We start from the raw sequence: 15,574 nt of genomic DNA, 5'->3' as shown, positions 1-15,574 counted from the left end.
TGTAAACAATGCTTGCTAATCCGCGAAAAGAAGGCAAAATTTCAAGGATTCACCTTCAGTCATCTTCGCTCTCTTTTGCCTTGAATGTATCCTCAAGCATAAGTCCCAAAGAGCATGAATTCTTAAAGAAAGACCAATTTGAACTCAGCACCGTCCCTTCCCCGCCCCACTTTACTTTGGCTTCTTATATATCAGAATGTTCTCCGTTTGTGACTTTGGAAATAATGAAGCAAATATTTCTTAACTGGAAAGCGAGATTGGCAGGGCTTAGTGGCTCTCACGACTGAGGTAAAGAGGGGCAGAGACGCGCAGGATACACGTAGCAATTTTAGTCAGCTCTTTTTTGCTTATGAATCCCCTTTCTTCAACTTCCCTCACCTGCTCAGGCCGAGGACGCTGTTACTTCTGCTTGCACTTAAATTTTCTGGTGATTAAAATCAGCCTCTATCTTTGCCTGGGCTCCTCCCTAATCCAGTTTACCAAGGTGTGCTGGCAGTTGCAGCGTCCAAGAGGCCTTGGCCTTGAGATTTAGGTCAAGGTACATCTAATTGAGTGAAGCAAACAACATTTTTCATTTACCCTATTCCCTGAGCTGCTGCTTAGAAATTGCCATGCAATTTAAAAAATGAAAAATGTTTCATCTCTCAGGATCCCAATTGAAAATGGTTAGGAATGTGGGCCAAGTGTTTTCCCAGAGACTCTTGGGCTTTTCCCAGGTGCCCTATCTTATCTACCTGATACAGGAAAGCCGGGGCAGGGGAGGCCTCTATTATTCCCGCATGCCCACTGTCTTGCTGCAACTCCGACCACCTCTTCTTTTTCTCTTCGAAGACGGAAAACTGTACTCTGCTACAGTGACTGACTTCCTTGCCATTGATGCAGTCATCTACCGGAGTCTCGGAGACAGCCCAACCCTACGGACCGTCAAGCATGATTCAAAATGGTTGAAAGGTGAACAAACAAAAGAAGAAAAGGAGGGGAGGTGGGGGAGATACATATCCTGAGGGAGATTCAGAGCCTGGATGGACCAGACTGTAGTTGCATTTTAGTGATGGCTTCTCACGGACAGGAAGGTGGAAATTGCACCTTCTGCCCCCAGTTGATTGATTTACCTCCCCTTTTCACTTCCCATGAGTTTCTGGAGTGTTATCAAAACTACCAATGCCACTATAATAGAACACGTGACATGTATCTTTCCTGCTTCAAGCTCTCATTTCAGAGTCCCACGCGAAAACAACTAAATACTTCATTCATGGAAGGGAACAGGGGATTGGAGGTGGTGGGGAACAGGAAAAAAGCTGTTCACAACACTGTATGAGTCAAGGGTGACAAAGGGATGTGTACAAAATCCATTCTGTAATTTGAGCGTTGTATTGTGGAAAATAAAATGACATAGATATGCAAAACTCATTTATTCTTCACTGTTCATTGCAACTGCTTCTGAAAGATAAAAATCTGTAGGCTTAAATGCTTTCTGAAATCACCAGCACTTGCATGTGTGAAGTCACTAGAAATGGTTAGTGTTAACCAAATGTCTGATGGCCCTACACTTTTAATTAATAACATGTCTTTGGTTGCAGCTGAGTGCAGTTCTTTTAACTCTGTGTGACATGTCCCCAATTAAAGTGCCCATTTGTCCACAGAACCGTATTTTGTCCAAGCGGTAGATTATGGAGACTACATCTACTTCTTCTTTAGGGAAATAGCGGTGGAGTACAACACCATGGGAAAGGTAAGCGGGGAGGATGTCTCCATTTGGGGCCAGTGTGGTTATCAATGACTTTGAAATAAGAACCATAAATCGAATGACAAGGTCATCGTTTTGAGAAGATCCAGCCAAAGACGGGTGGAAGTGAAACATTTCGCTTCCTCAAACCCCTGTATGCTTTTTCTGAGTAGTAACAGATTACGGGGAAACCTCTTAAATGTTTATATTGAAAATTTAATAGACAGATGTTGGGTTGATTTCATACTGAGTTTCAAGTACCTTAAGATGTGGTTTCCAGGTCCACTCATCAGGGTTTTTTTGTTTTAAATTGAGTCGCTCCAGAGAGAGTGTAAATATTCAATATCTTTTAAGAGAACCAAGGGTCTTGACTGTATTACAAAAAGCAATAGAACACTTAGGGGATGTCTATTTCAGTTATTTTTATCAGAGCGTAGATCAAGATCACTAAGTTAGAGGGCACAATTCACTGCCAGGGGGGCTTGCACAGTTAGAGGAATTCAGAGCATGAGATGCAGAGCCCAGAGGCAGCTAGTGAGCATGGCAGAGACGGTGCATACAAGTGTGCTTTTGTTTGAGGAAATAAAAAGCTAAGCAGTCTGTATGGAAATGAGTTTATGTGGCTGGGAGCTGATCCCCTGAAGGATTTATGGCTCTGTATTAAATGCCACAGCCTTATCTTTCAAAACATGCTGTTCCAATGCTGAGTTTTTCCCTTCTTTTTTTTTTGCTACTGATTTTAGAAACACAGGATTAAGTTAAGCACCTTGTTGTTCTGTTTCTGTTTTCTAAGAAAGGCAAATTCTACTAAGATCTCCACGAAAAGTAAGTGCATTCCGCTTTCTCCATGTTTTTCCTCTGCAGGTAGTTTTCCCAAGAGTGGCTCAGGTTTGTAAGAATGACATGGGAGGGTCACAAAGAGTCCTGGAGAAACAGTGGACATCCTTCCTTAAAGCTCGCCTGAACTGCTCAGTTCCAGGGGACTCTCATTTTTATTTCAACATCCTCCAGGCCGTTACAGATGTGATTCGTATTAATGGCCGTGATGTTGTCCTGGCAACCTTTTCCACACCTTATAACAGGTAACCATGCCCTGGCTGTGTGGACCTAATTGGTCCTTCCTGGCTTCCTTTTCCCAAGGGGTTGTTGTCTAACACACAAGATTTGCAACTGATGGAAAAATTGCCATTCACTATTTGTAGCTAAGAAGCACTTAACATTCAGTTTTCATCAACAAATTATCAGTCACTTATAAGCACTGTTAGAGTAGGATTCTGGAGAAAGTAATTAGATAAATTATAACAATATAGTCTTTTCATATGCCTGGGGTATAAACACTATTCATGTGCTATTCCTCAATCCCTCCAGTAATCTTGAAAAGTGAATACTGCTGCCTTCTTTTTACACTTGAGGAAACTGAGTTCAATTATACTATCTGGTCCAGGTAGCCAATGGGTGGAAGCAGCAGCTTTGGAACTCAAGAATGTTCCTCCTTTCCCTTCTAGGTCATCTAACATTTTATTTGACTTTTAATATTTCTATGACTAGATCAGTAATTTTTGAAGTAAAAATACTGGAAACTTATTAAAATGCTACAGAGTGAGATTTAGGAATTAGATGAGTCCATCTTGCATCCCACCTAAGGGACCCTGGTTATTATCCTGCCAGAGGAACCAGGATCCCAACCCCAGCACTACTGTCTGACTCTGGAGGGTTCTACTGACGACTTACAAGTCATCAAACGTTGCACGGAGAAATACCGTCTCGGCCTGTTCACCCTTATTTTTGTATTTACTTAAGCGAAGACACTGAGCTATTAAATGGCACACTAATAACTGCCCCTGGAACAGTGAAATGTGTAGAGACTAAAGAACAGAAGGAACAGGGACACTATGTTCCCTGGTACTTGGCTCTCCCAAACCTTAGAGTACTAGCACCGTTGTGTGGAAATGATCCTAACTCTGTCATGAAATTGAAATACATGTACTATATTCTCACTTCCATGTAGAATTCTGTGTGTTCCATATAATCTTCCATAAGGAATGCACTGTTTTGTTTTGGATCATACTTTTTACAAAAACTTTGAAGAACTTGATGAGTGGCTAGATGACAGGGTAGCCGCTAGGAAGAAATGCTTAAGAATTGGGTAGAGCCCAGAACAGAGCTAGCTGAAAGATGAAATAATGTTCTCCAATTATATGGAGGGCAAGAGTCAAGAGTTCCCACTGAAGAGATATGAAAACATAAACCCATACTGCAGCAAGAGGTATTGAGTTCGGTTTAAATAAGCTGCAACCATCTGAAGGAATTTTTAGACTTGAGGATAGAAAAGATAAAAAAATTCAGGCCTTGACTGCTGGAACCGATGTATCTAGTAGTGTTGAAAAAGAATACTATTTTGGAACACAGAATGTAGGTGCCAGTGGAGTTTCAGAGCACATTTCTAGTTTTTGTGTATGTTTTTTGAGAGGGTGAGTCACTTCACGATTACAATAGAGTAGTAGATTCCTGCGTATTATGTATACTCCCATGTAAAGAACTTTCTTAAAAGGGCCCTAGGAAACATTCAATTAGTGCGTGCTAATGCAGTCTCAGAAACCGTGTCTGTTTAGTAAAATCAGAAAATGGCAAAGATATGCATACCAGTTTTCATATATAAATTATAGTCCCTCTCTTGTTTTACTCCCTCTGGTTTCATCCCTCTCCACGGGCTCCTCCACACATGCACACTTCATCATGTCAGGTTGTTTCAAATCCTTTAGGTGCTCCTCTCTGCCCCGGGGATAAGGCCCAGCTTCCTTGGCGTAGCATGCAGGCTCCCTCGTGATCAGGCACGGGCTCCTCCTCCAGCGCACAGGGCTTACTGGAGCTTGCTCATGCCCTGCTCTCTGCCAGGTCTGCCCACTGAACCCCCGGGGATGCCCCAAGCCGCAGCTCCAGCTGCCTCCCGTGGAACCCTGCACATACCTCTTTTTACCAGATTGTGTTGGAATATTTGTTATCGTTGTTATTATCACTGTTGTTGTTGTTGCTGTTGTTTTCTTACACACTGAACTGTGAGTCAGCTGAGAGCAGGATGCCCTTATTTACTGACATTCACTGCTTGAGATTAGGGATTCCATAAATATATGCTGAATGGACAGAAGATGGGAAGAAAGGGAGGGAATAAAGCAGGGAAGGAAAAAGAAAGGATTTACAAATGAGTATTACCTTAGGAAGATTATAAAACCCTAGGGTATCTCTAGTTGTTAGGAAGTGCCTCATAAAATACTTCAATATTTATCCTATTTTTCTTAATATTTAAGGTAAATAGGTACACCTCTTTTAGGAAAGCGAAATGTGGAGAGAGTCTTACAAAATTAAATAATGCTGGGGGTTCTGAAATTTCAAAACAAATGGGGATCATTTTCTTATTACAGACTCAGTACTATGAATACACACACACGCGCTACATACTTTAAAATTCATCCTGCCACCTTGTTTTAAATAAGCTTTCTAATCCTCTCCCTATTTCTTGCTTTATTAGTAATACTTCATAACTGTGTTATGAAATTAAAGATGGCATAAAATTCTCCTAATCATATATGAAGTGATTTCCGTATCCTTTCAACATCTGCAAAATCAGGACTAAATCATTCTTTCTCCCTGGATGATGTTTATGCTGCAAAGTGCTTGTGTCGTGCCCTGGATGCCTGTGTGTGCAGTGACCCACTACCTCAAAGCCTGATTAAAACTGTTGGCCGGCCAGTGGCTGAAATTTATTTGATCAAAATCAAGGAACGACCGTAGTCAAAAACAAACATGGGTTTAAGCAGTGTACCTAGATGAATGAATAATTCATGTCTGTTCACCACTGATGAAAAAAAAAAAATCCCAAAATCCTTCTAGGAGTGTCAGGCAAGAATGTAATTATAGGTAGAGATTACTGTCATTGTTATTATTTAGCACTTAATAGAGCATTTTATTTGCAAAGTGTTGGTGCTTTAGAGATTTCAATTGTTTAGTCTTATGCAAATAAACAGGAAGTAAACTTTGCAACGTACACTGACTAACATAAAAAATGGTTGGGTTCCTCACGCGTACATCCTCACTCCTGAAGCCCTTGGCTTGAGGAACCAAATTCAAAGAAGGACTATGTGAACAGTAGGGGCACTTTTACTTCACATTTTCACCAGTATTAGAGATGCAGAATGTTGTCCAAACGTTTTATCTTTGGTTTAAAGACTGATAATTTCAGGGAATTCATGGAACTTATAAATCACCAGCTCGCCCATTCCTCCTTTATAAACAAAAGCAGTGCCAGACACAAGACATAAAGAGATGTTCCTCTATGATCCTGCTGTAACTAGCCCTTTCTTTAAGGCCACTGAGGCACATCTGAGTCACAGAAACATTCTCCTTATGAGCTAGGATCCCTTACATTTCTAGTGTTCAGGATGCGAACATTAAATTTCAACCGCCCGTACTAGGAAAGTTACTTTGGAGTACATTTTCCAAACCGCATGCGTGACTGTTGCATGAATAACACTTTGTGTGAAATGTCCTACTGCAGCATCCCTGGGTCTGCAGTGTGTGCCTATGACATGCATGATGTCGCCATTGTTTTTACGGGGAGATTCAAAGAACAGAAGTCTCCAGATTCCACATGGACACCAGTTCCTGATGAACGAGTGCCTAAGCCTAGGTATGTGCAGATATTTATACGGCTTTCTTGAATTTCTAGAAATGGTGCCCTTTGCTCCCCTGATGATAAGCATCTTATAAACTGCACACTAGTGCCTTCCATGCTGGCCACGCAGATACAAATGCCAACATAATAGAAAGGCCGGTGAGGCCGTTTGCCTTCATTCCCTTAACCGAAACCCCAAATTACCTATAGTTGTATTCAAAACAGCGACTCTCTAGTCTTTTGCTTAGACTCTCTATCTGTGGATTATCCAATGCAATCCTAGGATGACAGGAATCATCTGGTCCAGCAGCCCCAATGGTCTATAGTTGACGAAACTGAGGCCCAGAGAGGTATAAAGTGAGTTGCGCAAGTTCACATCTCTGGGGAGATGACTTCCACCGCCCCTCCCCGCTTCTCTTCAGTTTTGCAGAGACCCATGTCTTTCAGCCTTAAAAAAAAATGTAAAATATAAATGGTGTTCCCTGGAGTTTGTGACTAGACTGGATCAGAGCTGATCCCGGACTCTGGGCCAAGGGCAGCAGGTACAATGGGCCATTATTAGGATGTCTCTGGTCTGTCAGGTTCTGGTCTGCTTGGGGTCCAGATGCACTGTTGATTCTCCCCTCCCCAAAATGTGCCCCAGAAGTGCTTTCATGAGGAACCTATTGTTGAGAGACAATACAGAGACCTTTTGGTCCTGTGGAATATCTATCAAATCCTCACACTAAACCAGTTAACTCATTCCTCCTAACTGGGACAGGATGAAACTCCCTCCCAGCCCTGTGCCTGCCCTGTTTATGTGGCACACACTGCATACCTCCCATCACAGCATTCGAAATCTAAGTTATATAGAAACATCCCGGTGTGTTCGGCTTCCTCCACTTAATTTGTGGAAGGAAACCCACTGTCTTCTAAACTTTTTTGGTTTCCAACTCTCTCCTCCGACATCCAATCCCCCACACAAAATACCCAGCCCAATTCACTTAATTGAACTAACTTAGATAATATGAAACACTGTTCCCATGGGAGAAACCCCTACAGTTCATTCATTTTCATCCCCTGAATTAAATGGTATGTGCATTCTCTGTTATTTATGGAGAGCAGACTAGGTGTAAAAAGCATACCCTGGCAACCTCAGATAGCTTCTCTAAGTCATTGCCTAGGATTCTTAGCTACCTTCCAGGTAAGCAGGAAGGGGAGTTAAGCTTAAGGGATCAGGTTTCGGGAGTACTTATGTAATATGCTCCCCTGGGTATCGAAAGATGGTGTCACTCAGCTGTCACCAGGACATACTTCAAGTGACTTTCTACTGGTGGCAGCATGTTTGCTTTCATCCTTCCACGTGCTGGCCTGTCTCTCTTACAGATATCTGGGCGCTTTCACTGGCTGGCTGGGTTAGTGCCATGAAAGCGTGTGCCTGGGGCCAGACCCTGCCAGTGTTGTCAGGGTCCACTTTTCTCTCCTGCACCAGTGGGCAAAGCAGGTGTCTGGACAAGACTGGTGCCGGTGTCTCCCTGATCTGACTTTGCTGAGATGTGCCCTTGACTCCTAAAGCCATATAATTTCTTTTAGAAATGAATTTTCAGTGTCATTGTTCAGAAATTTTAAAAATGCCTTTTCAGGCAAGAATTTCAGTGTAAATGGCTTTTCATACCTACCCAAATCAAACAAAAACAATAAAAAACAAAACCCAAATGTTCTCTGACCCCCTATTAATGAGAGATGGTTATACTGAGTCTAGCAGGTACGTAAGGCTGGCAGCTTTTTGAACGCCTTTGTTTTCTACATTTGTGAAAAAGCCCAATTGTCTCTTTTTGTGGAGCAAATGCCTCCAGAAATTCTAGCAGTGTTTTTTTTTTTTTTTTTTCTGTACGCGGGCCTCTCACTGCTGTGGCCTCTCCCGTTGCGGAGCACAGGCTCCGGACGCGCAGGCTCAGCGGCCATGGCTCACGGGCATAGCCGCTCCGCGGCATGTGGGATCTTCCCGGACCGGGGCACGAACCCGTGTCCCCTGCATCGGCAGGCGGACTCTCAACCACTGCGCCACCAGGGAAGCCCTCTAGCAGTGTTTTAAGACAGACAGAGCAGTCCCGGAGACGTGCAAAGCAAACCCTCACTTGTTTCAAGCTCCATCACTGTTTATGGGGTGGGTTTGTGCTTCTGGCCGGGAAGCCAAGCTGCTCCCAGCCGAGGCTGAACTGTCCTGGCTCAGGCTTCTCTATGGAGTGAGGAGGTGGCCCTGAGGAAATCTAAGCATATTTTTTGGTGGCATTATGCATTGTTCAGCTTCCTCTTCTCAGCCTACGGTATATTCTCCCTCATGCAATAGGCACAGAGAAGCAGTTCATTCAAAGAATTTGCCATAAAGCGTGATATAAGCCCCCTCCCTTTGTTTCTTTTTAGGCCAGGTTGCTGCGCTGGCTCATCCTCCTTAGAAAAATATGCAACTTCCAATGAATTTCCTGACGATACCCTGAATTTCATCAAAACGCACCCACTCATGGATGAGGCCGTGCCCTCCATCATCAACAAGCCATGGTTCCTGAGGACGATGGTCAGGTGGGTGTCAAGCAAACCATGTCCTCACTGGATGTCCCCTGTTCCTTCCCATGCTTACAGAACCTATCATCAGTGGATCACAATTTGAAATGCCACAAACATCTTCTCTTATCCTGGGCATTGATTCAGCTCTGAAGTCCCGGGCACATGGGTGGATGCCACCAAGCCCCATGACCACATTCCCAGTGAACACAGTTCAGATAGCAGGCTCATTGGACACTTGCCAGCAATTAGAGAAACAAAGATATCTCCTTCTGCGTTAGCCTGTTCATCCCATGTGTGTAAGAGTAGAGGAGCAGTGAAGAGAATCAGGCAATGGATGTAGATACCTGTTTGGTTGGATATGGTTGCAAAGCATGCTGCAGACGTCATCCGAGCACTGTCCCTAGATTGTTAGCTGTCATACGGAGCATGGAGTAATGGAGCATTTGCACAAGTAAACCAGCATGAAGGGTTCATACTTGAGCATTTGTTGTCTGGAGTGGTGGCCAACAGAGAACGGATAGCTGCTTAGAAATCTGTGACAGCATTAAATACTCCTCCTTCTCATATTTATTTAGGGCTTACTGCCAAACAGTTCAACAGGCTTTCCCAAGTACCATCCAGTTTGGGCAGTCATCAAACAAAATGTTAATTAACTTTACCACCATTTTTAAACAGTGACTTGATTGAAAGATATTAAAGTAGTGGGTTGGCCAAAAGGTTCATTCCATTTTTTCCATAAGATGGCTCTAGTAGAACTTAGTTGTCTTTAACTTCATTCGAAGCAATTTTGTTAGGTTGTGTGTGACAGCTGTCGTATCAGTGTGCATTTTAAAAAAGACTTATGAAAATCGGTGAATTTTTGTGTAGCCACTTTAATACTGAAGATGAAAGAAAAAAAGCAACATTTTCGGCATATTATGCTGTATTATTTCAAGAAAGGTGAAAACACAACCGAAATGCCAGAAAAGATTTGTGCAGTGTATAGACAAGGTGCTGTGACTGATCGAACCTGTCAAAAGTGGTTTGCGAAGTTTCGTGCTGGAGATTTCTCACTGGACGATGCTCCACGGTCGGGTAGACCAGTTGACGTTGATAGCTATCAGATCGAGACATTAATTGAGAACAATCAACATTATACCACGCAGGAGATAACCAACATACTCAAAATATCCAAATCAAGCGTTGAAAATCATTTGCACCAGCTTGGTTATGTTCATCGCTTTGATGTTTGGGTTCGACATAAATTAAGCAAAAAAAAAACCTTGACCATATTTCTACATGCGATTCTCCACTTAAATGTAATGAAAACGCTCCATTTTTGAAACAAATTGTGACGGGTGATGAAAAGTAGATACTGTACAATAATGTGGAATGGAAGTGATCATGGGGCAAGCGAAATGAACCACCAACAACCACTCCAAAGGCCGGTCTTCATACAAAGAAGGTGATGTTGCATATATGGTGGGATTGGACGCGAGTCCTCTATTATGAGCTCCTTCCGGAAAACCAAACAGTTTCAACGATTACTGCTCCCAATTAGACCAACTGAACGCAGCACTTGATGAAAAGCGTCCAGAAGTATATGATGCATTAGATAATGCAAGACTGCGTGTTTCTTCAGTGACCAGGCAAAAAAACTGCTATGGTTTGGCCAGGGTTCTGATTCATCCGCTGTATTGACCAGACATTGCACCTTTGGATTTCCATTTATTTGGGTCTTTACAAAATTCTCTTAATGGAAAAATTTCAATTCCCTGGAAGACTGTAAAAGGCACCTTTTACAGTTCCATGCTCAAAAAGATTAAAAGTTTTGGAAAGATGGAATTATGAAGTTGCCTGAAAAATGGCAGAAGGTAGTGGAACAAAAGGGTGAATATGTTGTTCAGTGAAAATGAAAAATGTGTCTTTTATTTTTACTTAAAAACCGAAGGCAGATTTTGGCCAACCCAATACTATAATGGCTCTTGCCCATAAGATGGAAACCATGGTATGTAACTTGCAGAAGAGTCCATGTTTCCTGGTTCCTGCCATGATGCTTAAGGAGAGTGGAGTGTTGAACGGCTATGGGATTTCAGAGAAGGAGCATGCCCAATAGGACTTATCTAGGCAGGCAAGAGGACTAATGCCCTTCACCTTTGGCTTTAGGTGGATCTTGTTTGGCTTGTATATCCATTTTTTTATTAATATTGCCATTAGCACTCTACCTCCCCATCCTTCAGAACTCTCTACCCCTCTGTACACAAACAGAAAGCTTTCCAGTCTGACATTTTGTTGACAAGTCTTGGCACCTCAGAGGAAGAGTATGGAAAAATGGTAGCCGCTGCTTTTCTTTTCAGTGTTCAGTGAAATGTTAGCTGTGATCGCATAGTGGTTAGTACTTTGCATTGCGAAATGTTAAATGAATTCACTTATTATTTCTTCCCCTCTTCACAGCAGACATCAGTCTTCCCTTGTTGTTCATGGAAGGGATAATTGCTGAGTGGTTTCAGATGGTGATGGCTACGTATTTATTATGTAACTTGGCCTCCACACATACATACCTCTTTCCTCCCCCCTGGAGCCATACTAATGCTCTACATATGGAAATAAAGGAGCAGAACAGCTTGAGAGCATTATTTATATGCATATATTTTTCTTGAGGTTATTACTAGAAAGCTCTATCCCAATTGTTTGAAGTGGAAAAGGGGACACTTTAATGAAAGACCAACGAAGAGATAAAAAATGTGATCCTGTCATTTTAGATACCGCCTGACCAAAATTGCGGTGGACACCGCTGCTGGGCCATATCAGAATCACACTGTGGTTTTCCTGGGATCAGAGAAAGGAATCATCTTGAAGTTCTTGGCCAGGATAGGAAACAGTGGTTTCCTAAATGACAGCCTTTTCCTGGAGGAGATGAGCGTCTACAACCCTGAAAAGTGCGTAGAATGTTTGGTTCTTTCCTAGTAACTATTTGTTACTTTATTACCTTTTCCATTCAGAGAAATCATGGCAGACTTAGATTTTATGCACTTAGGTGACTTGTAGTATTATTTGTAAAAATCTTTTCATACATTAAAAGCATTATTTTCTCCTTGCTAATAATGTGTGTGTTTATATAAACACATACATTGTGTGTTTATGTGTATGTGTGTGGGGGGGTGCACACATAAGGTTCTGTTTCCCGTTCAGTTGGATCAGATTAAGAGATCTGACCTTGTGCGCTGGGAGGTGGGCTGTAAGGGTGGTGGCAGGAAAGAGAGAACTGACCCAAGAGAGACTATGAATGATATTATCCTGCCTTATAAAATTAGGTGCAGCTATGACGGAGTAGAAGACAAGAGGATTATGGGCATGCAACTGGACAAAGCAAGCAGCTCTCTGTATGTTGCTTTTTCCACTTGTGTGATAAAGGTTCCCCTTGGCCGGTGTGAACGACATGGGAAGTGCAAAAAGTATGTATTTGCCTCATTGATCATTAGCAAGTCCACGGTGCTTAGAAAAGAGTCCTAGGTAGCTCACAGTCATCCTCTTCCTACAGAACCTGTATCGCTTCCAGAGACCCCTACTGTGGGTGGGTAAAGGAAGGAGGTGCCTGTGCCCATCTGTCACCTGGCAGTAGGTAAGGAGCCCGAGGTGTGGGAGAGTATAAAGCGGCCTAGACGTACAATAAATTGCGCTCACACACACCACCGCCACTCAGCCTTCTGTGCACAAACCTCATCAATACGACTGCCGGCCGTTCTCCCTCCTTTTCCCATTTCATAGAACAACCCAACATCACGTGGCAGATTTCCAATTGATTAATCATCCATCCTCAGACTAATTAAAAACAGAGAGAAACAACACAGTGGACTTCTAAGTATTCCCTGGAGAGAGGGACAAGATGGTACATGCCTGGATCATCACAGTGCGAGAACAGCAGAGAAAGGGAGCAGGAGGGTACCAATTAGATTAGCGACGTGGTTTGTCCAGCCACAGCAAAACTGGCTCTTCTAATTGACCATCCAGGGCTGAGAAGAAACTGCCGAGCATTTGTTAAGCAATGCGTTTGTACTGCAAGCACAGTGTATACATGCAATAAACCTCTCCCCTGCACCGAAGGACAGTTGACCCTATTACTCATTAGGCAGTAAAATCAATTCTTGGCATTTCTCCAGCAGATCAGCTAGATCAAGCTAGTCTGCCATGCATGTGATTTTGATGCTTAGAATTGTTACCCTGACTTTAAACGCCTGGATGGTATTAGCTCAAAGGTTTTATGCTTTTACTTCAGTGGATGTGAAATCCAAAGTGACATTTGGAAAAATAGTCAACGCATGTCCTTGACAGGTTATGGCAATTCAAGGGAAGTGCCAGATGGCAGCACAGTTCTTTCTTAGCCATTTCTTCAACTTCCTCTGATCTAAAGGGCGAAAAGGATGGTCCTCACATCACTCTGAGCCTCCTCTCCCATTTGAGAATAGCTAGTCAACAGACAGGAGGGCATATCTGATGACCACCTGCATAATTTGAGGGAAAGTATTTCCATATACAGAGCTAATGGTAACTATCAAGTCTGACCTGGAAATTTGACTAATGCAAAGGGTTGACTCACCATTTACTATTAGATCAACTTTGTGAGTAGCAATATTGACCTACTACAGTGTTAAAGCTTTGCATCTTTTCACCGGAACCTTGAAGTGAAGGAGAAAGGATCACAATGCACAGTGAGGGAAGCTGAGAAATGACCTGTCTCCTTTCTTTAGTCAAGGTGTGACCAAAAGTAGGCAGACTGATTTTTAAGAATCATTTTAAAGTCAACATGAGAACATTTCATTGTTCAAAAACATGTGGAGGGCTTCCCTGGTGGCGCAGTGGTTGAGAGTCCGCCTGCCGATGCAGGGGACACGGGTTCGTGCCCCGGTCCAGGAGGATCCCACATGCTGCGGAGCGGCTGGGCCCGTGAGCCATGGCCGCTGAGCCTGCGCGTCCGGAGCCTGTGCTCCGCAACGGGAGAGGCCACAGCAGTGAGAGGCCCGCGTACCGCAAAAAAAAAAAAAAAAAAAAAAAAAAAAAAAAAACATGTGGAACTCTCTTTGGAAAGTGGCCTTCAGGGCCTGGTGCATACTGGCTTTCATTAGCACTAGAAATCTTTAGCCTTTGAGGATGAATTTGATTTTTAATACAACACAAAAACAGTGGAAAACAAACATGGTGCATTATTAGATCAAGGTGTGACTTTCCAAAAAGTTTTCCTATATGGCTCATAAGTAAACTCTGAAGGCAGTTACAAAACAGGAGTTTCAGTTATGGTGTAGAAAGAAGTGCAAAGTTCCCCCCAAAAAAGGACAAGACTCCTTTGGAGTATTCCAGTGTGCTTATTTAAAAATCAAAATACATTCTATTAGGATTGATCTTATTAATGGCGTTAATAGCTTATACAGCCCAAAGGTGACCTTATAAGAAGAGTGAGCCTGTAGGGGAGCATGAGGGCAATACTCCTGAGGACTGGGCCTGGGGCAGCAGTGAACGAAACACCTGAGTGGTCTCAGCAAAATGCACCGCCATGTCCATCCTCTCGGTCCCACATAGCCGCTGACCATTTGAACACTTCGTTATACAAAGCTACTTCTAAGCAAAGAAACAAGTAAAGGTCTAGGAAGGCAAGAGTTGGGGCAAAAGAGAGGAAAAGACTTTTTTCTAATTTAGAGACGTCTGTATCACTTACGTAAGGAGTGTGTGTTAACATGTAAACTTAGATATTTAAGAAATGCTCAGGGCATCAGAGGCAAAGAGTGATATAGGTAATCCACAAACTAATTAACTCCCTGAATAATACCTGAATTAACTGTCTAAAACATGGCTTCTCTTGGGAGATTCACAAAGGACTCATTTCTGTAAGCTCTGGAGATAAACTTTCGAGCTGTTACCTACTTTTTTGGCACCTGTCACTCAATTTATCAAACTGTGTTAGCTGCTTTAGTGAAACTTAAGATGCATCCTGCAATAGACTCATATCATTGAATTTGTGTCTATCTTTCTTCCCTTCCCTCCTTTTTTTGGAAGACTGACTTTTGAACAGGACATAGAGCGTGGCAATACAGATGGCCTGGGAGACTGTCACAGTAAGTAGAGCTTTTTATCCATTTGGGTATTTATTCTATGAAAAAGATGCTTTTATAGACTGGCCTAGAAACATGACCCCACATGTGAAACTGAGTGCAGCTGCCTCTAAAACATGCATAAATAACAGAAATCACCTTCTAAATATCAAAGAAAACAGTGTGTTTTGAAGCCTCTGTTGCCGATGCTGTTGCCGTAAGTGCTGGCACCTACATTCATTTGTTCACATAGAGTGAACAAATTCACTCTAGAGGATGTCTACTACAGCAGAGCAGTAAGTTACATCAGCACTTCCATTTAAAACCAGTTTTGTTGTTTTTAAAGATATGTTATTGCCATGATTTTCAGCCAAATAATAAAAAGACTGATCACTGTACTCTAGCTTTTTAATTGAATGGGACTATTTTATTTCTCTTGAACATATCGATTAACAAAATTATTTTTTAAATTAGATTTAGGTTTATTACCATTTGCAGTAGAAAAAATTTTCAGAAAGAACCCACTACATACAAGGTGACTCAGAATAACCTTTTTATAAGAACTGACCTGCT

The 15,574-nt window shown here is 42.4% G+C and overlaps 1 protein-coding gene across 3 annotated transcripts in view; it reads left to right on the top strand.

The window, feature by feature from the left end:
• SEMA6A (semaphorin 6A) overlaps nt 1–15,574 on the top strand; it is a 129,429-nt gene that overhangs the window by 82,755 nt on the left and 31,100 nt on the right. For all 3 annotated transcript variants that reach the window (XM_060143457.1, XM_060143456.1, XM_060143455.1), the window contains exons 8-16: nt 832–951; nt 1,644–1,732; nt 2,591–2,808; nt 6,279–6,410; nt 8,799–8,954; nt 11,681–11,857; nt 12,233–12,373; nt 12,460–12,540; nt 14,967–15,025. In XM_060143457.1, the coding sequence (XP_059999440.1) occupies nt 832–951; nt 1,644–1,732; nt 2,591–2,808; nt 6,279–6,410; nt 8,799–8,954; nt 11,681–11,857; nt 12,233–12,373; nt 12,460–12,540; nt 14,967–15,025 (1,173 nt within the window). The remainder of the gene's footprint in view (nt 1–831; nt 952–1,643; nt 1,733–2,590; nt 2,809–6,278; nt 6,411–8,798; nt 8,955–11,680; nt 11,858–12,232; nt 12,374–12,459; nt 12,541–14,966; nt 15,026–15,574) is intronic.

This window comes from Lagenorhynchus albirostris, chromosome 3 (genome assembly GCF_949774975.1).
Source record: "Lagenorhynchus albirostris chromosome 3, mLagAlb1.1, whole genome shotgun sequence".
Classification (NCBI taxonomy): domain Eukaryota; kingdom Metazoa; phylum Chordata; class Mammalia; order Artiodactyla; family Delphinidae; genus Lagenorhynchus; species Lagenorhynchus albirostris.
The sequence above is the reverse complement of the archived record's forward strand: the minus strand, read 5'-3'. Positions and strand labels throughout refer to the sequence as shown.